Source organism: Protopterus annectens, chromosome 1.part2, assembly GCF_019279795.1.
Source record: "Protopterus annectens isolate FY-2018-M chromosome 1.part2, PAN1.0, whole genome shotgun sequence".
NCBI lineage: Eukaryota > Metazoa > Chordata > Ceratodontiformes > Protopteridae > Protopterus > Protopterus annectens.
Genome location: NC_056727.1, coordinates 458,194,653 through 458,221,922, shown reverse-complemented (window position 1 = coordinate 458,221,922; position 27,270 = coordinate 458,194,653). Strand labels below are relative to the sequence as shown.

The window sequence follows — 27,270 nt, the reverse complement described above, 5'->3', positions numbered from 1 at the left end:
ACACTAGATTCAAGGGGGGCTGGGTTCTCCTGCAGTCTGTGTGTTGCCATGTGGGATCTCACAGGGCTCACACCCACATCACTACCTTACCCATATGGTATCTGTGACTGACCTCTGTCAAAGAGATGGTGGAGAGGGAATCTGTGACATCTTGCAACTTGTTCTTTGCTAGATATTGTGATGTGGATGGTACCTTGTCTTCAGTAATCAGCAGTCTACCTACATCACAGCAGTAATTAGAAAAGACAGCATTTTGCTTCTGTTATGATAATAATTTCTGGGATTCTCTGCTAGTTTTACTTCTGCCTTATAAGAATACAGAAATACTGTATTGTTAGTGAATTGTTGTGCTATTTTTCATTTGTATACTGTGAACAGAAGCATTGGGATGGCAAATGTTCTGTTAATGTTCATTGATGTTCACAACTTCAGTATATTACCTTATCTCAGATGTAAATTATTTTGGAATCTAACTCCTTCTTTTAAAAATCATTCATTCAGATGTGAATTATTTTAGAATCTAGCTCCTTCTTTCAAAATCATTCGTCAGTAATTGGCAGAATGGATTTTCTACCTTTTTGCCCATTTATAAAAACAAATAAATAAATGGGAGAGGCAAAAAGTACAGTTGTGTACACTTACCATAAATGTAGATGTCTGAGCATATTCACTGTTGCAGTCATTACATTTGGGTTATCTGCTTGCAGGTAGCCCTCAGTCAGCCTGATTAACAAAGTCTTGGGTCCTGCGTCGGATGCTGTCCCTTCTTCCATGACGTCAGGTCATCAGGGGTATAAAACATGCAGCCGACGCCATTACATCAGTTTTTCTTGCCCCAGATGTTAGGTGCCCCCCTATTGAGAAGCAATTAAATATAAAAGTACAAAGATATACATCCAGCAAAAAAGCAAATACACCAAAAAGGCTTTTAAGCATAGTAAAGGAAAGTAGAGGTATAGTCAAAAGAAGTTAGGGGGCTGGAGGGAGGGTAACCAGGACTGCAACAGTGAATACACTTGAACATCTACATTTATGGTAAGTGTACACAACTGTACTATGTTCTTCATGTTTCACTGTTGCAGTCATTATGTTTGGGTAGATTCCCAAAGCTATGGTTGGGAGGAGGAATTTAGATAGCATTAGGGCTAGCTATAAGGCCCTGCAAGACTGCAGTGGCAAAAGCCAGCTCTGGATTTAGAGAAAATTGGCAAATGATAATGCTTGGTGACAGTATGCACAGAACTCCAGGTAGCAGCTTCTAGGATGTCCCTGGTAGGGACGCCTCTGAGAAAGGCTGTAGAGGTAGATGCAGCCCTGGTGGAGTGAGGTCTGATTCCCAGGGGGATAGGTTTTCCATGGTGCTTATAGCAGAAATGAATGCAATGGCTTGTCCATTTAGAAATGGTTTGCTTTGAAATAGCCTTCCCCTCTGCCCCTGCAGCAAATGCCACCAGCAGTTGTTCAGATTTCCTTTGGGGTTTAGTCCTGTCCAAGTAGAATCTAAGTTGTCTGTGCACATCTAAGGAATGCAGTATCTGTTCCCCTTTATTCTGTGGATTGGGAAAGAAGGTTGACAAATGAATGGACTAATTAAGAGCCACACTGGATACCACCTTGGGCATGAAGAATGGATTGGTTCTCATGAAAGATGATGAAAGGCTCCAATGCCATAAGGGCCTGTAATTCAGATACCCTTCTAGCTGAAGTGATTGCTAAAAGGAAAGCTGTTTTCCAAGAAAGAAATTTTAAGTCTGCAGTAGCAGCTGGCTCAAAAGCAGGTAGAGTGAGTTTCTCCAAGACAAAGTTATGGTCCCAAGCTTGGGTTGGAGCTCTCCTGGGTGGTCTCAAATTTTTGGCCCCTCTGAGGAACTGCCTGAGCAGTGAATGAGAGAAGAGGGGAGGTTCCGTGTTATAATGAGCTGAAATGGCTGAGGCATGGATTTTAATGGAGGAAAAAGACAGGCCCTTGTGAAGCATCTCAGTTAAGTATTGCAAAATCTGAGGTACATTGGGTGCTGCTGTGCTCATCTCTTGAGATTGGTTCCAGGCACAGAATCTTTTCCATTTTTCAGCATAAGATTTTCTAGTACTAGGTCTCCTTGCCTCTAAAATGATATCCATCACAGGTTTGCTAAGGGATGGTACAGGAGAGATTAAGTAATTAGCCAGGCTGCAAGGTTTAGTGTTAGAAGCTGAGGGTGCAAAATCTGGTTCTCCTGCTGAGACAGCAGGGAAGGAGTCTGAGGCAGGTGCCATGGAGATAACCATGACACTGCGCAGGAGGGTGTACCACTGTTGGCGCGGCCAGTCTGGAGCAATCAGTCATCCTTGGTTTGTCCTGTTTGATTTTTAGTAATACTTTGGAGAGCAGAAGCAGAGGAGTGAAGGCATAGACTGATAGGTTTTTCCAGCTGAAGGCCAGAGCATCCACTTTCCAGGCTTGTTTGTGGGGAGTCCTTGTGCAAAATTTGTCCAATTGGTAGTTCTAGGGAGAGACACACAGGTCTATATCTGGGCTCCCCCATTTATTTGTCAACATTTTGAAAATCCTTGTTTCCAGTTTCCACTCGTGTGGGTCCATGAGGTTTCTGCTTAGTTCGTCTGCCAGTGTATTTAATTTTCCTGGCAGGAATTGAGCTTGTAGGTGCACTTGGTAGCTCAAGGCTGTGTTCCACAATGCCATGGCTAGTCTGCAGAGGGGGTAAGAACGTGTACCCCCCTGCTTGTTTATGTACCACATAACAGTGGTGTTGTTCGTCTTTACCATTAGTTGTCCTGGAAGAATGTGGTCCTTGAAGGCTGTCAGAGCATTCTGTACAGCTAACATTTCTTTTTGATTGATATGCAGGTCCATTTGACTTGGGTTCCATTTGCCCTGAATGCACCTCCCTGACAGGTGAGCCCCCCATGCATAGTCTGATGCATCTGTTGTTAGGGTTTGGGTGGCAGGGGGTGATGTGAAAGGTAGTCCCTTGTTTTGGTGGCAGGCCTCCACCCACCAAAGGAACTCTAGGCGTAGGCAAGGTATGATAGGAATTATTGTTTCTAGGTCTTGAGAATGCTGACACCATAAGCTTTTCAGATACCACTGTAGTTTCCTCATATGCAGTCTTGCATATGGAATTAGAAGAATGCAGGAGGTCATGAACCTCAAGGCTTGCAGTATTTGTCTTGCAGATAGCAGGGTTTTTGTGGCCACTTGTTTGAAGTAGGTTGTCAAATGAATTTGTTTCTCTGGCGTGAGGTAAGCCATCTGGGAAGTTGTATTCAAGCTTGCTCCCAGGAATATAATTTGTTGACAAGGTACCAGGTGTGATTTCTTTTCATTTATGGTGTACCCCAGACAAGTTAGAACCCTTTGTACAAAGGCCAGATGATTCAAAAGTATGTTCTGGCTTTCTGCCTGAATTAGACAATCGTCCAAGTATGGGTATATTTGAATATTTCTTTGCCTGAAAAATGCAATAACTGAAGCTAGGCACTTTGTGAATACCCTGGGTGCAGTAGATAAACCAAAGGGCAGGGCAGAGAACTGATAGTGCGTGTAGCCTGCTTTGAAGCATAAGTATTTTCTGCAAGATTCCCTGATTGGGATGTGCAGGTTGTTGTTGTTTGTCTTTCGGCTTTTTCCCGGTAAGGGTTCGCCACAGCGGAACTCTGGTCCGCTAATGATTGGCAGTAGATTTTTACGAAACGCCAAGGTGCCAGCTTGATGCCCAATGTCAACGAAGGCATGCTCATTTACACATGCATGTCTTTCGAACGCTACCCAACCACGGGGAGGACATGCAGACTCCACACAGAAGGCACTCCCAAGCCAAGCCGAGAATTGAACGGGAGAACCTCTTGCTGTGAGGTAACAATGCTACAGCCGTACCACCGTGGCATACATATATATATATATATATATATATATATAAATATACATACATACATTATATATGACATACACAAACAAATACATTACATATACAAACTCGTCTGTGTAATTATATATTATATTTAAATATTAAACACTCACCTAAAAGGTTTGCATTGCACTAAATCCTTATAAATTTAATCAGCCCATTTCTTCAAATTCAAACATGGCCCATTTCACAAGATGCCATACATGCAACAAAGTTAGGAGGATATGCAAACCAATATTTCACTATACATAACAGAAATTACATCAAGCAGCACCACTGTACCTACAGGAGGTCAGTAATATACTTTTCTGAGGTACAGGCAAACACGGGAGGACTGTGGCTGAACAAGTTCGCAGATGATTGCAAACTGGGAGCCATAATCGACTCTCCGGCTGACACAAGAATCCTCCAGAAGGGCCTTATGGAGACGGATACCTGGTGTCAGAACCATGGCCTCAAGGTAAATGCAAAAAAATGCATAGTCTTCCCCTTTGGGAAAAACAAAGTGCCCACAAACTACCATATAAGAGATAATCCACTAATTATGGTAGAAGTAATTAGGGATCTGGGGACCCAAGTAGATAGTAACCTCTCCTTTGACAATCAGATTGCCAAAGTGGTTAGAAAAACCTTCTATATAGCCCACCTAATCACGAAAGGGTTCACATCTAGATCAAGAGAGGTCATTGTGCCCCTCTACTCATCGTTCATCAGGCCCATAATTGAGTACAATGCCCCATTTGGGATGTACCTTACCCGACACCTGCAACAGCTGGAGAGACCTCAGAAATACCTCACCAAGAGGATCGTGGGCCTCAAACAGATGCCCTATGCAGTTCGACTAAAGAAACTCCAACTCTACTCAGTTGCTTACCGCCTACTCAGAGGTGATCTCTGCCTGATGTACAAGGCCATGTCTAACCCGGAACAGTTGGACAAACTACCATATAGGAGGTAATCCACTAATTACTGAAGAGGTAATTAGGGATCTGGGGACCCAAGTAGATAGTAACCTCTCCCTTGACAAGTAGTTAGAAAAACCTTCTATATAGCCCACCTAATCACGAAAGGGTTCATATCTAGATCAAGAGAGGTCATTGTGCCCCTCTACTCATCGCTCATCAGGCCCATAATTGAGTACAATGCCGGGATGTACCTTACCCGACACCTGCAACAGCTGAAGAGACCTCAAAAATACCTCACCAAGAGGATCGTGGGCCTCAAACAGATGCCCTATGCAGCTCGACTAAAGAAACTCCAGCTCTGTTCAGTTGCTTACCACCTACTCGGAGGCGATCTCTGCCTGACGTACAAGGCCATGTCTTACCCGGAATTGATGGACATGCTCCACCTCAAGAAAACCAGATCCATTAGAGCTACAAGCTCCAGGGATTTAAACCTTAGCACAACAATAAATAGGACATGCTGGAGGGATAGATTCATATTCCAAAGGCTTCCCGTGCTTTAGAATAGAATCCCAGTCCATGTTAGGCAGAGCCCCTCGCTGACCCTCTTCAAGAGAAATCTTGATGAGTGGATGGGAAATCGTAAATTTGCTCCTGGGATCACTTCTATGGCCCTGCTGGACAGAGGCTCAGGAATCTAGTCTAAAAGGGAGGCGAAAGCCAACACATTCTGGCTAGGCTTATAAATGCCCTAGGGCAGATAGCCTAGTACCTACCTATGAACCTATGAATGTACCTCATGGGTATCCATTAGGGGTTAGTGTATAACAAACTTGTGCTGTGTTTCACTGAAGTGGCACGACAGTATAGTGTACAGGAAGCAGAGGTGATCAACTAAAAAGGAATTTGTTCTTCAAGCAAAATGTGCTGCTCTACATCTGAAAATGTCCGTAGTGAACTTCTTACAAGTCAGCAAGTTTACTGTGCATCCTATGACAGGACTAGCTGTTCACTAAAGAGATTGCACATTCTCTCTACAGTCCCAAATGCTGTGGACAGTGAGGTTTACAAACCAGTTAATGGTTGGCAAAACACATTTCCACTTAATTTCAAGTGTGGCCAAGGAAACAAATGATAAAGAACACTGAAAACTGCTCTAAAAGTAGAGGGACTTAAGTTCCACAGCGTTACTTAATTGCTAGTATACTTCTTTTAAATCTAGTGTTGCCAACCAAGCATCTTTGCCTAGCATAGGAAGTAATTGGTGAAGAGTCAGCATCTTGAATGTTGGAATCTCCAAAAAGGTTATTTAGAATAGACAGGTCCAGGATAGGATGCCATGAATTGTCTTTTCTGGGTACCAGGAAAAGTCTTGAGTAGAAACCTTGCCCCTTTTCCTCTTCTGGTACCAGTTGAATAGCCCCCATGCTTAAGAGAGAAAGTACTTGTTTTTGGGCCTCTGCCCACTGATTTGGGGGTAGGTCCGGCCACCGCTTGGTGTTGGCAAGGTGTGAAAGTGAAATCTGTATCCCTGGGACACTATATTTAAAACCCATTTGTCCTGGGTAATGAGTTCCCAATTCTTTGCATGAAGAGCAATCTTTCCTCCCAAAGGGGCAGTCAGTTGATAAGTGCTTGGAAATTTTAAAAGGAAGTAATTGAGAGAGTTTACCATAGGGGGGAGTCTTATTCCCGGATTTGGAAGTGGAGGCCCCCCACTGCTTAGTTCTGTGTGTCCCCTGGGACTGAAACCTGGGGTTTTTGCTCTATCTGGGTTTGGCTTGAGAAGACCTGGAAGGGGCTGGAAAGGACCAATTCTTACAGGGCCAGGGCCTACTAAATCTAGGAGGCTGAATTTGTAAGAAATCTTTAACAGTTTGCATAGATTTAGCTTTATATTCCATCTTTTTAAGAACTTCCTCAGCCTTGTTGCCAAAAAGGCGGTCCTGATTTAAAGGAGCATCCAACAATTTAGCTTTAACATGATCAGGCAAAGATTGCTCCTTAAGCCAAACATGCCTTCCGAGCACAGACCCAGTAACAGCAGCCCTGCAAGAGGCCTGTAATGAATCAAAACCGCATTGCAAAGTATGTTTTCCAACTTGTTCAGCAGAATGCATTAAATCCTGTAATTCTTTATTTTCCACACAGTCAGGAATCAACATCATTTTCTGTTTAAGCAGTCCAATAGCATGTTGCTGATACTTTAACATATGAAACTGGCAGTTTAAAGCCCTAATGGCCAAGGTTGCAGAAGTGTAAACCTTCTTAACCCATCTATCCAGCACCCTGGAGTCTCTATCAGAAGGGGTAGGATTTTTAGCAGTAGAAGCCTTAATGCCCTTGGGCCCCTGTGAAATAGTCTCTGGATCTGCAATAGGATTCTTAAAAAGGAACTTGTGGGACTCAGGGACCCTGTAGTATCTGTCAGGTTTTCTGGGAGCAGGAGGCAGGGAATCAGGGGCCAAACTAGAGTCCGAAAAAGCATCATCAACAATGTCTAGTACAGGAGGAATAGCTAAAGGTCTATGCTGAGGTAGGAGAAGGAAATCCCTAAGCCTGTTTTTTGAATCAGAAAAATCCTGGCTTTCCAGTGGAAATGCTCTCTTAGAGTATGTAAGGTTTCCCCAAAAGAAAAATCCTCAGGAGGGGAAGCAGAGGGAATGGAGTCCTCTGCATCAGAATCTTCATAAGTAAATAAGGGCAAATCCAGATTATCAGAAGAATCAGAAACAACAGAATCCTGATCAGAAGTTTCATACTCACCTTCAGTTCTAGGCCTCTTGGGGGGGGGGGGTTGGCTACCCCTGATTAGAGTTATTAGATCTTCAGCCATTCTTATCATTTGTTTTTTAGGCATAGAGGCCTGAGCATGTGGCTTGGGTGTCATTTTTTTAGGCATAGATCGAGATTTAGGCCTAGGTAAAGAAGGAGGCATTGGTTTAATATGCAAGTCCGTAGGCCTGAATATACCCTCAGAAGCCGGTGCCTGCACAGCGTCTCCGGACCCATCCAAGGTAGAGACATCTGCGGGTTCCATAACTGAAGCATCTCGCAGCATACCGGACTCCGAATGGGTCTCAGTAGAGGCCTGCGAATCAGAAGTAGTGGGTATCAGGGGCTGCGAAAGCACCTCACTGAGTACCGGCGTACTGGCAACTGGTTTAGGAGAAGCGTCGTCGGCAGTTTTGGACCTTGGCGGCCTATCTCTGTCTTTATCTTTGCATTTTTTCAGAATCCCAGTAGTCGGATGGCTAACTGACGACATTTCTGGATAAATAAACCAAGAACCGAAATATTTGGAGGCGAAAATATATTGACGACAGATAGTGCGCTGATTAAATAAAGCACAAAACTGACAGCAAGGTACGTCGTGGTTAGGGCCTAGGCAAGGAATACAGTACGAATGAAAATCTTTATGCGGTATTTGCTTTCCACAAGTAATGCAATTATTAACTTTTACTGACATCGGTAAGGAGCAAGAAAAAGTTTCCCCAGTGGGGTATTTAGCTTTAGTTGAAGACTTCAGTTCCGAAACTCGAAAACAAAAATTTCAGGAGTCAGCTGACCGGCACTTGCGAACTGCTTCTGCTTCAGGCACCGCACGGCAAGAAAGACTGATGTAATGGCGTCAGCTGCATGTTTTATACCCCTGATGACCTGACGTCATGGAAGAAGGGACAGCAATTGACACAGGACCCAAGACTTTGTTAATCAGGCTGACTGAGGGCTACCTGCAAGCAGATAACCCAAATGTAATGACTGCAACAGTGAAACATGAAGAAGATCACATAATGCACTGTGTAACCCTGTTTGTAGCAGGATTGTACAGTGCATCATGGAGTGCTGATTCAGTGCCTTCTGTAGCATTACCACAGTGTGAGGGCTACCTCAGTCTTACTGTATATCAATACTCATTTATGGCAATTCAAGTGCATGTCTAATTCAAATTAGCCATGATGTCTACACGAGAACTGTAAACTATGGTTGAAGTAACATGGTAGAGTGGTTCAAAGATAAGCTCTACCTCACTGTTTTTGAGCAATGTGTTTTAAATGTGCATCATCAATTTTACAGTGTACACCCACTGATGTCTGTGGCAGAAGCAGGTCTGTTAGCACTGATAAGTACTTTTAAGCTGTGTGCCTATGTGTGTGTGTGTGTGTGTGTGTGTGTGTGTGTGTGGGTGTGGGTGTGTGTGGGTATGGGTGTGTGTAGGTGCCTACACTAGGGAACAACTTATTGTAAATAAAACACAGTTAAACAAACTGTTAAACAGTAGAACGCGAAACTCACCACAGATCTTTTTTTTTATTATATTATTAAATAAAAAATGGTGTCAGTGACAGGTTTCCCATTCCACTGTTTGTTTTAACAACTTAATGTAACTGTTCCAACTACTGAAAGTGCTCACAACCAAAATCTCTGGAGCAACTCAGTTAATAAAACCTTCTAGACTTGCTAATGTGTTTGAATCACTTATTATCACCATGGCACTATTAGAGCTCACCAGTGAAGCAACGATAGTGATACAAGGATAATTTATTTGTGTTGGTGTGCTTGTTTGTGTCTAAAGCACCCTCATTTATAGACATTTTTATGTTTAACATCTTTTGTATTTATAATCACAATTTCATTAATCTGTGTTAGTTTAACTTATTCAGATTTGCTAGAAACATTAAAATCAACAGTTTTAGAATTTTATTTTCCAGTTTGCAAACTCTTAAAAAATAATTATTAATGAAATCCTTCAGTTTGTAGATATGTGTGCGCTTAATAGCATGATGATGTCATTACAACTTGATCAGTTTTATAAGCTCTCGTTTATTTATCATCAACTTAGGAAAAACATACATGTTGCAGTCCAGTTTTATAATGATGAAGTAATCACAAAAGGTGATAAATAACAAAAATAAAAAATAATTAAAATAACCACAATGCCACGGTCTACAGAAAATGGATTTATTAAACCCAAGACTTAGCGCTTTCGCCCACAGTCACTTAGGCATCATCAGAGTCAATAGTAAAATATCATAAATCCCTTAAATAGGTTTCAGTCACATGATTACCCCAATCAATTAATTAATTTAGTTAAAACACCACACATCAATTAAAGAAACATGTCAAAAAGTAAAAAGTAAAAAAATCATCAGTGTCATATCTAATATCTTGTTCATTAAAAATACAAAATTTAAAACACAAATAAATGAAAAATCTCTAGTACTGGTCTCCTGTTAACAACTCTTAGATACAAAAAAAAATATTTTTAATATTAATTTGAAACTTGCATAGATCTAAGCTTCAAGGAACTAATAATAGAACAACAGTCATTAATTCCTGGGATTCGGCCATTCTATCTCGTAATCTCCGGGTGGTCTTCCCTAGTGAATTATAAGATCTACCCTGGTCATCCTTAATACTTTCAAAAATTTCCTTTAAATTCCTACTCCTACTGTAGGTTAACACCGGCCACTCCCCCAGTTCATTATTCACTAATGAATAAATGCAACATGTGTAAATATTGCAGATTTGTACATGAAGGTCCATATGTGGTGATTAATGGGTATCAAAGAACAATACATTGCCAGGTCGGAGCAATTGCAATACAAAAATGGTGGTCTACATAGCCCTGTGTGGTAGTTGTTTGGCATTCTATGTAGGGAAGACCACCCGGAGATTACGAGATAGAATGGCCGAACACCTCATGGACATTAAGAATAGAAAGACAACCAATGCTCTGTTTAGTCAAAGTGTGACATGTACTGATTTTAGAAAAAATTTATTTTTATAATTGATAGAGTGAAGCTTAATGATAGAGGTGGCGACCAGAATACTTTGTTAGAGTTTAGGGAAACTATGTGGCAATTAAGGGTTAATGCCACTGTGTTCCCAGGAATTAATGACTGTTCTGTTATTAGTTCCTTGAAGCTTAGATCTATGCAAATTTCAAATTAATACTAATATATATATATATATATATATATATATATATATCTATAGCTATATAGCTACTGCCCCTCTATTCAATGGAACAAACTTCCCCTTGAGATTCAAACACAGGTACATCCCAAACAGTTTAAACTAACACTAAAGGAATATTTCAATAAGAAATGGATCTGCCAATGCACAAACCCTCCTTGAAAACTTTCCATTCTCAACTTTTCCTCAATCTATGTACTTCTGTCTGTAATACTCACATAACTACTGGTCTGATTTGATAAAAAAAAATGATTTTTGTACTTTATATTCCTTTCTGCTTAACTAATATATGTACAACCAATTGTTATCTGTATAAGAGTTAGCTGTATTCGACTTGTATAAAATCTATACTAATGTACTTAATGTTATACTTGTATGTACTGGAGCTTTTCTCCCCGGGCCTCTGCTGAAAAAGGGCCTTGGCTCAGTCAGTCATTCCTGGTCAACAAATATAAAATAAATAAATAAATAATACTAAAAATACATTTTTGTATCTAAGAGTTGTTAATAGGAAACTAGTGCTAGAAAATTTGCATTTATTTGTGTTTTAAATTTGGTATTTTTAATGAAAAAGATATTAGATATGACACTGATGATTTTTTATTTTTTACTTTTTGACATGTTTCTTTAATCGATGTGTGGTGTTTTAACTAAATTAATTAATTGATTGGGGTAATCATATGATTGAAACCTATTTAAGGGATTTATGATGTTTTACTATTGACTCTGATGATGTCTATGTGACTGTGGGTGAAAGCACTAAGTCTTGAGTTTAATAAACCCGTTTTCTGTAGACCCCTGCCATTGTGGTGATTTTAATTATTTTTTAGTTTTATAACAACTTAATATCTGACAAATGACAGTAAAGTTGAGTGATATATCATTATGGCACTTGACTTGAGCAATTAATAACTAAAACAATAGTTAGATTGTTTTAAATGCAGTTTCACCATTAAAGATACCTTTCCTGGTAATAACTAATCTAATTGTAACATATTTTCCTATAGAAAATCAGAGCCTTTTAAAAACTAACAAATTAATCTAAAAAAAAGTTTGTAAACACAAGGGGGGGAAGGGAGAAACAATAAACAATACCAAAATGTAAGCACAGAAATTCCTTTCATGATCTTATACTTTAAATATCTCCCAGTTACTAAGCAGTAATTTGTCATTGTCAATGCATCTGTCAGGCTTCACTCTATTAGGTAATCACAAGGCTATATTTTCATACCGTTATTTTTAGGCCTCTGCTTATTTTTTGGGGCCTCCAATCCAAATCCATTGTAATCCCCATTTTTGATTAAAAAAAAATCCTCAGATAAAAGATAGACGCCAATACTCATTATTTACAAGAATTACCTATAATTTGTTTAGTGTAATACAGTGGTTGTAAGAGTAAAGTACAATGATGCCTTGGAAGTATGTGAAGATAACCAGATAAGATATACCTCCGCCAAGAGCTTTTTTTCTTGCAGTACTGCTTTCTGTCTGTTCTGTGTTATTCATGATATCAGTCCAAATGTAGGCTGCCACTACAAAATGGGCCATAAAATGAAATAAAATGTGACCAGTATTTTGTGGACAGTGATGTCACATGCTATAGAGCACTGCTGTGCAGTAACATCAGCCTGACACTTTCATATATTGTTCTAGAGGGTCTTATTAATAAAAAATACGGGTCTACTTTATGCACTCGAAAGCTGAAAAACCTGAATCCAGATAGCACGACCCATAAAGAGCGAACCGCAAATATGTCGAACGAACAAAACCGCGAAAGTGGAAATATCGAATTTCCATAGTTGGCCCTTCTGCGGTATAGCTCCGTAAGGTAAGTGTGCGATAGTTATGAATCTTAGGGTTAGGGAGGGGTTAAGGTAAGTGCAAAGGTAGGTAATGTATGTAAGGTTTTGTGTAGGTAATGTATGTAAGGTTTAGTGTAGGATTTTGTTAAGTGTATGTGTGTGGACGATTTAGTTTGTTTGGGTATAGCTCCGTAGGGGAAGTGTGTGGTAGTTATGGACCTTAGGGTTAGGGAGCGGTTAAGGATAGTGCATAGATAGTTGTGTATGTGGGGTTTAGTGTAGGGTTAGCAGTAGGGTTTTGGTCCTTTAATTTAGGGTTAGAAGTAGGGTTTCAGTTAGTGTATGTATGTGTTTTTTTTATTGTGTTTGGGTAGGTAGTGTGTTGCGGGTGGTGGGTTGGCCGACTATGACGGTTCAAGGTGTTAAATTTCATGCTTTAGTGCGTTCGACATATTCGTGGTTCGCTCTTTATGTGTCACGCTATTTGGATTTGTGTTTTTCGTGATTCGAGCGCATAAAGTAGACCCAAAAAATAGTACTTATCACCGTGTGCTACTGCACATACAATGCACTGTAATTGCCAAATATGTAACCCCTCTGCCAGCTAGCTATCAGTGACTGCATCAATCTTCTTTAGTTATGTGTAGCTGTAAAATTAGGTCATTTAATGTATCTATTTTAAAAAATAACTATACTGTAATTATGCCAAAGAGCAAGAAATGTTTCTGAATCACACCTGCCAATGACCACAAATCCAGGAAAAGTATGACAATTACTGTAACTGGTCACAGCAACTGCATGTAGCTGTCAGAAAGCTGTCAAACATCATAACTTTGTGCAAGCTGCAAATACTACTTGAAGCATTTTTCTGTATGCACTTAAACTCTGTACCGTTCTCTAAGATGAAATAATAGGACCACTAGGTTTGAATAGTGTTGTTTGTCAATGCAGGGCAAGAAATAAGGTGTATTGTTTAAACAGTAGAATAAAATACAACAGCAAGTGCATGTGGATTGACAGTCATACATGCATGTCATAAGTGCAAGAAGAGTGACAGTCATGCGTGCATGTTATAAGTGGAACAGGAGTGACAGTCATACATGGATGCCATAAGTGCAGGTGGAGTGACAGTCATACATGCATGTCATAAGTGTAAGAGGAGTGACAGTCACACATACATGTCATAAGTGTAAGAGGAGTGACAGTCGCACATACATGTCATAAGTGTAAGATGAGTGACAGTCATACATGCATGTCATAAGTGCAGGTGGAGTGACAGTCATTCATGGATGCCATAAGTGCAGGTGGAGTGATAGCCATACATGCATGCCATAAGTGTAAGAGGAGTGACATTCACACATGCATGTCATAAGTGCTGGTAGACTGCCAGTCATACATGGATGCCATAAGTGCAGGTGGAAAGACAGTCATACATGGATGCTATAAGTGTAGGTGGAGTGACAGTCATACATGGATGTCATAAGTGTAAGAGGAGTGACAGTCATGCATGCATGACATAAGTGCAAGAGGAGTGACAGTCATACATGCATGCCATAAGTATAAGAGGAGTGACAGTTATACATGGATGCCATACGTGCAGGTGGAGTGACAGCCATGCTCTTCATTTTGTTAATTCCCATCTTATTTTACTTTAAGAGACTTTACAGCAGTTTTCAACTGGCTATCAACCCATGTAACATTTTGCAAAATACTGTGTGACCTAAACATCTCTCTGTGTAGGAAATTAGACTGTTCTTTTCCACATAGCAGTGCATTATTGATGACCCTTTCAAATATTAACAACTTGGGGACTGCAACGCTATTGAAAAACATAGACAAGTGTCCAGGTAAGTGCCAGATGCACTCCATATACACCAGAAATAATGGTGGAAGGGAAACATTTCTACAGAATGTGAAATATTTGTGCGAGTCACAGAATCACGCTAACGTCCTTGTGTACAAACTATGGAACACATAAAGTGGACAACACTGTGTACTGGCTTTATAGATAGACACCTTGGTCAATTATAAACAATCACTTAAGTGGTTTCTCGTTAATGAGACTTGCTTATTCCTTAGGGAAGCTTTGTTTTGTGTGTGGGTTTGTGTACATATGTGGGGGGATACAAACATATGTTTTGCCTTTGCTGTTTAAATACCTTGTGCTCTTTTTCAAAGCAGAAACAGTTTGTATTTATATTTCCATTGAATGTAACACTATCAACAACAGTTTTTAAAATTAAATATATTTGTACCCCTGAACACACAACATAAGTCTTTCTGAGCTATGTATATGCATGTGAGTTGGGTGTTAGTTGAAGATTTTCTTTTCTGAATAAGGTATTGACAGGGAATTTGAGACAACAGTTTAACAACAGTATGGAGTAGTGCAAAGCAGAATCAGGTGAATCTATGATCACCAATGCTTATCAATGCTGAAACAGTAAAACGCAATGAAGCCCAGGCAATGACAGAATGACTGTACAGTTAAAAACTGATGAGCCACTCCCTGGTGTTAGGCATGCAGTCACTAAAGAGAATAAAGTAGCCAGTCAGACAAAAAGGCTACTAAGGGCAATTTCTTACTGAAGGAGCAACATAGTCAACCATTTAAGAAAACTAATAGTGACATTAAAAGATTTTGTAAAGCAGGGTATCTAAATGCCATTTAGGTCTTTTTTACTAGTGAAAGCAGCAAGCAGTGCAAGAAGAGAAAAATAGGAACAGATAACAGTTTTACAAGGAACTCTGCAGTGTTGTTTGGCTTTATGTTAAATGGGTGATCCTGTTCTGTAAGGCATTGCCTGGTGAAGGCAGCTTGGCAACTACTATCTGATGGAAATTGTAAGTCAACTCTAGTAGTAAAGTTTGGGATCATAAATTATAGCAAGCAGAGAGAGGGAAAACAACAAGGAGAAGGCAAACCTCAGAAGGAAGAAAGAAGAAGGAAGTAATGGAAAAAAGCAAGTGGCTGAAACAGGCAAAGGAGAATAGATGGAGACCAAGGAGGCGGCAAACGTAATTAGTGAAAAACAGAGGCTTGGGAAAGTAGGTGGTGTATAACAGCAGGAATGTCAAGGCAGAAGCATAAAGGAAGTCAAGAACAGAGAAAAATCTAACAATAAGGAAAAGGTAAATAGGGACTAAGTAAGGCATAAGAGGAATTGAGGCAATAAAGGCAGGCCTGAGCCAGGGTTCATAGTTACAAAACAGGCAGGCCTGGTCCAGGGTTCATAGTCACAAAACAGACAGTCAAGGGCAGGGTTCATAGTCAAAACACAGGCAGACCTGAGCCAGGGTTCATAGTCACAAGGCAGGCAGGCCTGGGCCATGGTTCATAGTACAAGGCAGGCAGGCCTGGGCCAGGGTTCATAGTCACAAAACAGGCAGGCCTCGACTAGGATTCATAGTCACAAGATAGGCAGGCCTGGGCCAGGGTTCATAGTCACAAGATAGGCAGTCATGGTCAAGGTTCATAGTAACAAGACAGGCAGTCAAGGCCAGGGTGAGAAGGCACGTTAAGGAAGGTATGGAGGACAGGAGAGTTTCCAGAGCATTGAAGAAGTGGAAGTGAGAGATTTGTTAAATGTGCAGTGTGTGTGACAGCAGTATAGTTTAGGGATGTGTGTGTGTGTGTGTGCGCGTGCGTGTGTGTGTGTGTGTGTGTGTGTGTGTGTGTGTGTGTGTGTGTGTGTGTGTGTGTGTGTGTGTGTGTGTGTGTCTGTGTACTGACAGCAGTTGACAGGAGAAGGGTCGGAGGAACAGGCATTGTGGGTCATAGAAGGATAGTGAAGAAAGGAAGCAATTGTGAATACGTCAGAGGGCATGGTTTGTCAGAAGGGATTGCCGGATGGATAGACATATGAAGATTATTGGGCAGAAGAAAGATCAGATAAAGCAGATCATGAGTAAGGGATGGAAGAAATGGAATAACACAGGGAGAGGAGATGGGAGCAGGATGAAGACTGGGACATGATGCAGGTAAGGAGGAAAAAGGACAAGCAAGCCAGGTTGTAAGAGGTGGCAGAAGCAAGTTGGGGCAGGAGGGAACAGAGAAAGGGTCAGAGAAGCAGTGAAGGAAAAAGGAAGTGGGAATTCATTCAAAGATGAATAGCAGAAGGAAGAAGGTCAAGCACTGGTGAGGTTCACTGTGTAGCCACCCTTTCAGGGAGCAGGACACTTATTCAGGAAAATGTGAAATGTGATATTGATAGATTCAGTTACCAATCAATCAGATCTGGAAGCAGACAGGAAAGAATGAGTTCAGTAGGTTAGTACTGAAATGGTCTATGAGCTAACATTATCAAGAACTGGCCAAACTGTCACCAGGTGGTCATCAAAGGTTGTCACAAAAGGCAGAGGTTACCTGAGCACCAGCAGTTTAGCAGAGGAGTGTATAAAGGAAGGAAATGTATGGACCATTAAATTGGGTGCTAGGTGTGGGGAGCTATGGAACGTGGTAGCCTCCTGTCAGTATTGTTACAGTCTAAACCCTTTGTGGGTGACACTAATGAAGGGATGGATAAAAGTATGATCTGCAGAGTGGACATGAACAGAAATAAGAGCCTGCATCTTGATAGCAGCCACCCAGGGTCAGTATATAGGCTTGGGAGTTCCATCTTAAAACAGCTGAGCAAGAAAAAGATTTAGGTGTAATAATCACAGCTGGGATGAATGATAAAGAGAACTCTGTATCACTGGTTAGACCACAGCTGAAATACTGCATCTGGCTCAGGAGACCATTAACGGACAGAGATAGGGCAGTTAAACTGTTACATGTCATGCACAGGAAGGCCACCATAGTAGAAGAGGTAGGCAGGACATATGGGCTGAGGACACATGCCACAGAGGACAGAAAAACAAGGGAGGAATGATTTAGGTCAACACACAGAAATTGAAGGCACTTCAGGCAGCAAACTTCAGCTTAGTATAGCAATGCTTTACAGAAAGGGTTGTACATGGGTAGATTATCTCACAAAATATATGATGAAGAGCAAATCAGTGGAGACATTCAAGTGAACAAGAGACGGCAGGAGTAAAGGAGAAGCAGAGAGGGACATTTAGGCGCCGTGGGCTGGATGCTACCCCAGAGCAGTGTAAGTAGGTCAGTTTTGTTCTTGATATTACTCTTCTGGCTTTATAGTATGTGGATTTCTGACCTTTACTGACTCTTTTCGTGTGAAGAGTTTATAGCTGTAATTTTGTGAACTAACAAGGAAGTCAAGGCAGTCTGCTATTTTCACACTGGCGACTGTATCTCCTCTCATGTCTGCTATGGTTTTATTCTTTTGTGGACACCTGTATCTATGAGTGTTTCCTCAGTAAGGTAGCGCTTGTCTACAGTCAATTTGTATTAATTTATATATGCATTGTAACTGTAATTGTTGCTTTCTGTTTTGTAGATTCAGTTGAACAGCAGAGGGCTGATATATTCTGTTGGGCTACTTCTGGCTTCTGTTTTTGTCACAGTAAGTAAATTATCTTATTGGAATATTATTTTGTTGGGCTACTACCAGAATCCATTTTCATCACTGTCACTGATTTACTTTATTGGAATACATTGTAAGGTGAACACACTCTGTTTCTAACATTTCACATTTATCCTAGGCAGTTAAGTACATTTTTATATTCTGCCTTGGTTCAAAGGAAAAGGAAAAAGACTGAATTCATCCTGTAAGAAAAGTACATTAAAAGTGTGTACACTTGCTAAGAAAAATAAGAGGCACTTGCAAAAAAAGTTTTTTCACACTTATGGAAGCTGATCATTGCAACAATGTCCAGTCAAAAAGTATCTTCCTGTTTTTTCCTTGCATGGGAGAGTTAACAAGCAGTTGCAGCATTCCTGACCTTTTATGTATTATCTGCAATTAGATCTGCCTTTCATATTACATATTCTATTGCTGGAAGGCACATATCTGGAAAGTATCAGAATAACATTCCTTTCTGCAGACTAAAATGATTTTGTTAAGGCTAGGAGAATTGTGTACCATAAAGGCAAACAAAATAACAAAGTGTAAACAGAACAATGATCTGTGCTTTTATTTCCTTCAGCAACAGCTTTTTGATATTAGCAAATGAAAATAATTAACTAACTTATCCTTCACTCCTGGTTAAGGAAATATTATTGCACCTTTATAAAGCTTACAGGAAGGAGCTTAAATGATGATTTAATTAACAAAAAGTCCCTTAATGTATTAGAACATGTAAAATAAAAACAAGACTCTTTAGACATTACTCCAAATGCTGTCCTCTTTTTGTTATGTTTTGGTTTCATAAAACATTTACTGGTTTCCCTTGCCATTGTTTTAATATTTTCTCCTCCCTATTTTGGATTCCAGTTTCAAGCCTGAAAGAGAGCTTAAGGACTTTACTATCATAGTTCAGGAGGACCGAAATGCTATTGTCTTCCTGAATCTGCCCAGTTCCAGTACACTGTATTATACATGTCCCTTAAAATGCTTTTATCTTAAGAATGCACATTTGTGTGCCTTGGTTAACTCTGTAGCATAACAAAATGTGTCAGTTGTATAGAGGATTAGGATTCTGTGTTCAAGACACAGATGCCAAGGAATTCATCTGACGAATACAGCTCAAGAGGTGAATCTTGGCATACATGATATGAATACATAATAATGGTTATGATCAGTGAGACCTGATCATAATTCTTTGTATTGCATGGAGCATTATCTGCTCCAAGTAGTACAAGTTACAGGAAAAAAACAAGTACAGAAGTGTGAAGTGTTTCACCAACTTTCAAAACTGGTAGAACACTTAGCATTGGCCAAAAGACAGGCAGCAATAACGTGTCCCTTGTGAAAAAAGTGGCATTAAAAGCAGGTAAATGTTTTGTTCTGATGCACCTTTTGCTTATAACTGTGACAGAATGAAGTATCTAAGAGCTTTCAAATCTGTTTTACCTTCAGTCACTGTTCTTTGCCAGACAACCTTGTAAGCTGTTAGCACCTGTTGTGAAACCCACTTTTAATAGCACTTACTGGTACTTAAAGGCTTGTTAAGCATCCTTCTCACATCAGAAAGATGCTTAACAAACTTGTCTTTTTCCCATTTTCAGAGAGTAATGTCATGCACTACATTCCCTTTGTGGGTGTAAAAATATGTGTCTCTGGTTTTATTATTCTAAGGATTTCTAATAAAGATTCCACCCTAAAACCAATGCTGTTATGTGGACTAATGAGACACAATCTTGAGTATTATTATGAGAAGATTTCTAAGGGAACTTATTGACAGTATCATCCTGTTGATATATATTTCTCCCTTTCTGTCTGTGATGACTTTCCATAAACACCCAGCATTCTACAAAGCCATCCAGATGCTGTTTCATATCACCTAGGCAATTTTAATACAATTGCAAGGTTATTGTATCCTTGTTTCCAGTTTGGTGATTGTCATTACAATCACCCCAGCACCGTTTATTATTTTCCATTTTTAGTATGTTTCCTTTAAAAACTAAACAGTTAAGCACAACTGGAGAAATGTGGCATCATATAGTTCACGCTGACCAAAAACACTTCTTTTCAGCATCAGTGCTCTAGAAAGCAAACAAAAACAAAACTGTAATGATAATTCCAGTAAAGCAAGACATAACGACCCAAAATCAGATCAGTTATGCACATTTAAAAATTCATCTGCCATCCATACCTGAACTGCGTGCTCAGTCCTTGAGGGTCAGTCTATGAAATAATGCAACTGCCCTTTTGAAACTCCAAGCATAATTTTAAAATATGTAATCTCTTCCTGTCTGACTTTCATCAAACTGCTATATTTATGAAATTATTCTGGTGAGCTTCCTGTCCCACAGTGTCAGCTGGTCCACTACTGACATTGACAGATAGCGAATCTAAAAATCTGTCTCAGAAATAAAGAAAACCATCCTTCTGAAATGACACAGCTCTGGATTCACCCTTCCAACTGTTCTGAGCATGTTCACAAACTCAGAAAACGTCTTAATGATTCTTTGTATTCATCCCCATTTTCCTGATATCATATGTCTCAGCAGTGACACATCCTGATATCTACTTTGCCAGTGACAGTTCCTTAAATACAGGATGTTATTTTATCAATTTTTACTTTGCATTAATGACAGCAGTCATTTGCCATATATACCTTTGTGTAGCCCTCTCACTGTGCAAGCCATCCTTGTACTTATTACTACAGTCAACAGAGCAAATTTCTTCACTGAACTAGATACATATTTTTGTGTTTTGAAACGTATATGAATTGAAGTAAGTGTTATTATGATATTCTGTGAAATGTGTCAGGTCAGTGCTATTTAATGGACATTTTAAAGCAGCTGTAACTTGGACATTTCTTAACATATTGGATCCAGGCATGGAGTTTCAATCTTTAAACTATACCAGTGTATACACAAAATTATATCAAAGAAAGTTTACACACAAATTGCAACCAAAAAGGTGGAATTGTGTAGCTTCATTCTTACAGCTGTTAAGGTGGACACTTTTGCCTGTCAGTTTTCACTACAGATATTTTACAACCAGTTTCACTAGGTCTGCACAAAATGTTATTTTTTTTTTACTCTTGTATTATAGAGCAGGATACCCCCATTTCCATGTCAGCTGGTTTAACTTTAAGAAGCAGCACCATACACAAACTTTAGTTTCACAAAATGCACCAGAGTTTTGGTAAGACTATTTCACTGCACTCCAGTGTGTACACATAACAAATTTTCTTGTAGATATAACATGTCATTTGTATTAACAATTCACTTCTTAGGAATACTTGTTTTTTATTTATACTTTTCATATACTTTGCTACAGGATATTTACTATGTTCAGTCAGCACTTAGTAAGATTTAGTGCTGTATAAACATCTGCCATTTTAAATGCTCTCTACACATTGCTCTTTTGTTTCTTATTTTTTTCACTTTCTCACATAATTGACTTAAACACAGACACGTATACGCACACATACACTGGCACACCATTCTGAGCAAATATCTTATCTGTGAAACATTATATTTCAAGAGCAATACAGTTTTCTTCAGAAATCAATAACAGACAGTGAAATTCACTTACATTAAATACAGGACATCACAAACGGAAAAGTATCTGATTATTTTATACAGTATATTTTTCTTTACATGGTTGCCACACAATATACCCTGAACTGTCTTCAGCAACTTGAGATTCAGCCCTGAACTGTCTTCAGTAACTTGAGATTCAGCTCTGTACATTATAAAGCTATTAGCTTTGCCAACTACAATATGTTTCTCATTTTTTCTTTCATTGCAAAGTCTGCCATTTGTTTGGGTTTCCTCTTTCCTAGACAGTTAATTTAAATGCAGAAATGCCCCAGTAATTCTTTCGAATAGTCACGGGGTACAAGAACAAATTTGAACTGTTACTGGGCTTATATTTGGGCATCAGCACATTTGAACTATTTCTTAAGCACCATACGAATGAACTATGAAGAATTAACACTTCATACACTGTTTATACTTTAGTTTGGAGCACAAACTGCAGTCACCATTTTCCAATGTGCATACTTCAAAATTACCTGAATTATTTTCTCAGAAAGATATTGCAACAGTTTTCTTTAATTGCACCATAATTTCTGAACTTAGACATTGTACATCAGTTTCACAATTTATTGCTTGTAATTAATTTAAAGTAAACTACTACTTGTAGTTTTGATAATTCAATATAATTTATGGTGCTCAATACTTGCATATTCTCACCTTCTGCACTTTCCTGAGTCAAGCAGTTGAGCAAGTACTCTGTGCTGCAAGAACATTTTCTCAATGTATTTCTTTCAGTAACTTAATATATTCACTATGCATGAAATGACTCTCGAGAGTTTTAGTAAACAGCCTTTTAACAATTTTACCATGATTTTTTTTAAAAAGCATTTCAGCAATTTCATATCAGTTTGTTAAACAAACAAAAACAAAACAAAAAAAATGACATGTCATTCTAATACTGTTTTGCATGCAGTTCTTTTAAACATGGTTTAACAATTATTTTACTTATGCTCTTAGAATCTAGCTTCTGTTTCTTGCTCACAGCTTCACGAGTGGTAAAGTCAAGCTTACTAAATATGTTCAGCACTCATTTAGGAATTCATTTAGTCATTTATAATTTTTTTCTTTGGAAGGGTTGCTCCCTCATTCTAATTTCAATATACAATTCTGAAATTCACTTTTATTAGACTTACAATAGCTCATCAGAATTTCCATAATTTCTTAATCTGGTTACTCATAGAAGAAAATGATTTTTGACAAAAGTAGTTTTGTAGAAACCAGACATTTAGTTATATGCCTTTATTTCTACAGGTGGGTGTATCACACTGTCAGCCACAATTCTATCATTCTGCATGTGTGGAAACTAAGTCATAAGGTATTAACACTTGCAGGCAGCAATGCAGGAACAAACAATAGTGTGGTTTGGTATATTCTGACCAAACTTTGCCTGTGACCACAATCCATGTAGTAGTATTTAGCAAACACTGCAGATATACTTTAAGTCTAAGTACAGTTTATTTACAATGCAGATTTAAAATAAAAATGCAAAGATCACATCACAGTTCAGATTAGGTTTTTCATTAGAAAACTCAACAATGTTTGTTTCATGTTCACATCACTCACAGTCAAGTTAGCCTCTCAAAGGAGCTCAGCTGTCTTTTGTTCATCTGACTTATAGTTCAGTTTAGTATATCCCAAGAATTCAACATTTTTATAATGTAGCTCAGGAAAAGTTGCCTTCAACCAACAGTTATGTCCGTAACATATATACCTGATACTGCATGAATATGTTCACAAGATGTTCAGCACTTTTCCAGTATATCCTCAGCTTCTGTCTGAACAGTACTCAGCAAGAGTCTACACTCCTGGTATCTAGGCCTCTCTCTCTCATTGTGTGAGAGGCAAATGTCTATACCTTTCTCTTTCTAACCCTGTCGTTTATAAAAGAGGGCTGTGACCTTCTTCACAAAAGGCAGGTAATGTGGGATCAGTCTCCATTCCTCCACGTAAGACCTAAGAATGCTCTTCCACATTCCTATATATATATATATATATATATATATATATATATATATATATATATATATGGATCTAGGGCTATTGAACGAAAGTTTAATAGTCCGAATCCACAATAACCGAACTTGAACGAAATCGCTTTCACCAAAAAAGCGCTTTTGTTAAAAGTCGGTTTGAAAAAAAAACAAAACAATAAATCTTCTTTTATGCAGGGGGCAAGCCCCCCTGCACCCCCTGTGTAGGGGGCTGTGCCCCCCACACACCCCCTACTTTTATATTCTCACTCCGAGGTCACACTACAGTGGGTAAAAGGGAATTCTCCCGTAACCGCACCGTAGTGCGACCAGCACAACCAGCATACTTAACTGAAAGTGCTGCTTTGGTGAACAGCACTTTCGGTTATGTATGTTTGGTGATTTCTGCTTCGGCAGAAAGTGCCGTCGGGGATCTGTACAGATCCCACACATATATATATATATATATATATATATATATATATATATATATATATATATATATATAAATATATATGTATGTATATGTGTGCGTGTATGGATTAAATATGTCAATGATTAGAATAGTCAATGACCACAAACTACATCAATGTCTGCACACAGACACTTACCTTAATTGAACACTGAAAATCTTGACACTCCACCTATTGAAAAAGAGCGGAAAACACTCTCCCTTTCTGATAAGTACATTAAAAAAAACTGTAATGGCACCAGACATGCTTTGTCAAAATAGCGATACTGTTTTGGAAAGAGTTTTTCATAAAGTAATGTCTAGAGTTGGGGTTAGGGGAAGGTTAAGGTTCGGGTTAGTGCACATAGGTTAGGATGGTAAGGAGAGCTTTACACTACTTGCTGTTGTGCTGCCAAGTTAAAACTCCCCATAAACTCACACAAATCACATGCAGCCAAACACTGATATAAAGGCTGTTGCCTATGTCATTGCCAATACCATATTTAATCACCATGGTCCCTCACAGACTAACACGGAGTATACCCATGTACTCAGTAAAAAAAGTGGTCTACAGATTTCAGCACTGCCATTTGCTTCCCATGTAACTCGGTGCCACACATTCTGAACTCTCAGTCCGTAACTGCAAGGCATCAGACCACATAAATAATGTAAGACAGTGCTGCATTCGTAGGGCCCCTTAGGCTTACCTGCCCTGCAAACACACTGACATTCTCACTTCAACCTATACATAGTGGCTCAATGTACAGTTTTTGTGGGTTTTCTGTTATGCAGCCTGTGTGCAATCACTGGCTGTCTATAAATAATTCAGCTGTAAGCACCTTACAAGTGACTCCATGTCTGTTTGAACCATTGTTTAACGGATCTATGCTGGTTAATGCAGATCTGTCATAAGTTGTCAGATGCCCTCCACCACCTTACTCGTGTGTAGTAACCTTAACCCTACCCCTGCCTCAATTCCAGCCCTTCACATTAGGGCATGAAACACCCTTTCCATAACAGTAACATTAAACAAGATATACACACACTTGCATACATGTACATGTACATGTTAATACACACAGACACAGATGCACACACACTCACACGCACACACATATACACACTCACATACATATATATATATCTATATATATATATATATACACATACAGTGGATATAAAAAGTTTACACACCCCTGTTAAAATGCCAAGTTTTTGTGATATAAAAAAATGAGACCACAACAAATCATTTCAAAATTTTTCCCACCTTTAATGTGATTTATAACCTGTACAATTCAATTGAAAAACAACCAAATCTGTTAAGGGAAAAAATATAAAATATAAAAAAACGTACAATAAGCTGGTTTCATAAGTGTGCACACCCTTAAACTAATACTTTGTTGAAGCACCTTTTGATTTAATTACATCATTCAGTCTTCTTGGATAGGAGTTTATCAGCATGGCTCATCTTGACTTGGCAATATCTGCCCACTCTTCCTTGCAATAGTGCTCCAAATCTGTCAGATTGCGAGGGCATCTCTTGTGCACAGCCCTCTTCAGGTCACCCAACAGATTTTCTATTGGATTTAGATCTGGGCTCTGGCTGGACCATTCCAAAACTTTAATTTTCTTCTGATGAAGCCATTATTTCATTGATTTGGATGTATGCTTGGGGTCATTGTTGTGTTGAAAGGTGAAATTCCTCTTCATCTTCAGCTTTTTAGCAGATGCCTGAAGGTTTTGGGCCAAAAGTGACTGGTATTTGGAACTGTTCATAATTCCTTCCACCTTGACTAAAGCCCCAGTTCCAGCTGAAGAAAAGCACCCCCAAAGCATGATACTGCCACCACCATGCTTCACTGTGGGGATGGTTTTCTTTTGGTGATGCAAAGTGTTGTTTTTGCACCAAAAGTACCTTTTGGAATTGTGGCCAAAAAGTTCAACCTTGGTCTCATCAGACCATAACACATTTTCCCAAATGCTTTTGGGAGACTTGATGTATTGTTTTGCAAATTTTAGCCAGGCCTGGACGTTTTTCTGTTTAAGAAAAGGCTTCTGTCTTGCAACCCTACCCCATAGACCAGACAGATTGAGAATACGGGAGATTGTTGTCACATGTAGTACACAAGCAGTACTTGCCAGAAATTCCTGCAGCTCCTTCAGTGTTGGTGTAGGTCTCTTGGCAGCCTCCATGACCAGTTTTTGTCATGTCTTTTCATCAATTTTGGAGGGACGTCCAGTTCTTTGCAATGTTACTGTTGTCCCAAATTTTCTCCACTTTTTGATGACTGTCTTCACTGTGTTCCTTGGTATATCCAACGCTGTGGTAATTTTTTTGTACCCATCTCCTGACTGATACCTTTCAACAATGAGATCCCTTTGATGCTTTGTAAGCTTTCTGCAAACCATGGCTTTTGCTGTAGCAGGCAACTGAGTAAATGTCAAGGAAATCCTACAAGGACAGCTGAACTTTATTTGGGGTTAATCAGAGTCTCTTTAATTGATGGCAGGTGTGTACACAAGAAGACTGAATGCTGTAATTAAATCAAAAGGTGCTTCAACAAAGTATTAGTTTAAGGTTGTGCACACTTATGCAACCAGCATATTGTACATTTTTAATTTTTTTATATTTTTCCCCTAACAGATTTGTTTGTTTTTCAATTGAATTGTACAGCTTATAGGTCACATTAAAGGTGGGAAAAGTTTTGAAATTATTTATTGTGGTCAAATTTTTTATATATCACAAAAAACTGGCATTTTAAAAGGGGTGTGTAAACTTTTTATATCCACTGTGTACACACACACACAGATATATATATATATATATATATATATATATATATATATATATATATATATATATATATATATGGGTCTACCTGATAACACCGACACGCCAAAACACCGACAACGAAATAACCGACACGACAAAACCGAAAGTTCAAAAACACGAAACTTCACATGCCCGACAAACCACAATCCTGACAATCAACAAAACAAATACCTTTCCCTAAAAACACACACACAACACAAGCACACCAAAAACCTTACAAACCTACACTAAACCTTACATACACAACTATCTATGCACTAACCTTAACCCAAACCCTAACCCTAAGGTCCGTCACTATTGCACACTTATCTTACCCGCATCCTAACCCTAACTCACTTAATCCGCCCCTAACCCTCAAGTCCGT

At 39.2% G+C, this 27,270-nt stretch overlaps 1 protein-coding gene across 1 annotated transcript in view; it reads left to right on the top strand.

Moving 5' to 3' along the window:
- The window catches only part of SLC24A3 (solute carrier family 24 member 3), a 2,031,466-nt gene that overhangs the window by 1,979,969 nt on the left and 24,227 nt on the right, over positions 1 to 27,270 (top strand). Inside the window, exon 15 of the mRNA XM_044060155.1 lies at positions 17,997 to 18,062. Coding sequence (XP_043916090.1) covers positions 17,997 to 18,062 — 66 coding nt within the window. The remainder of the gene's footprint in view (positions 1 to 17,996; positions 18,063 to 27,270) is intronic.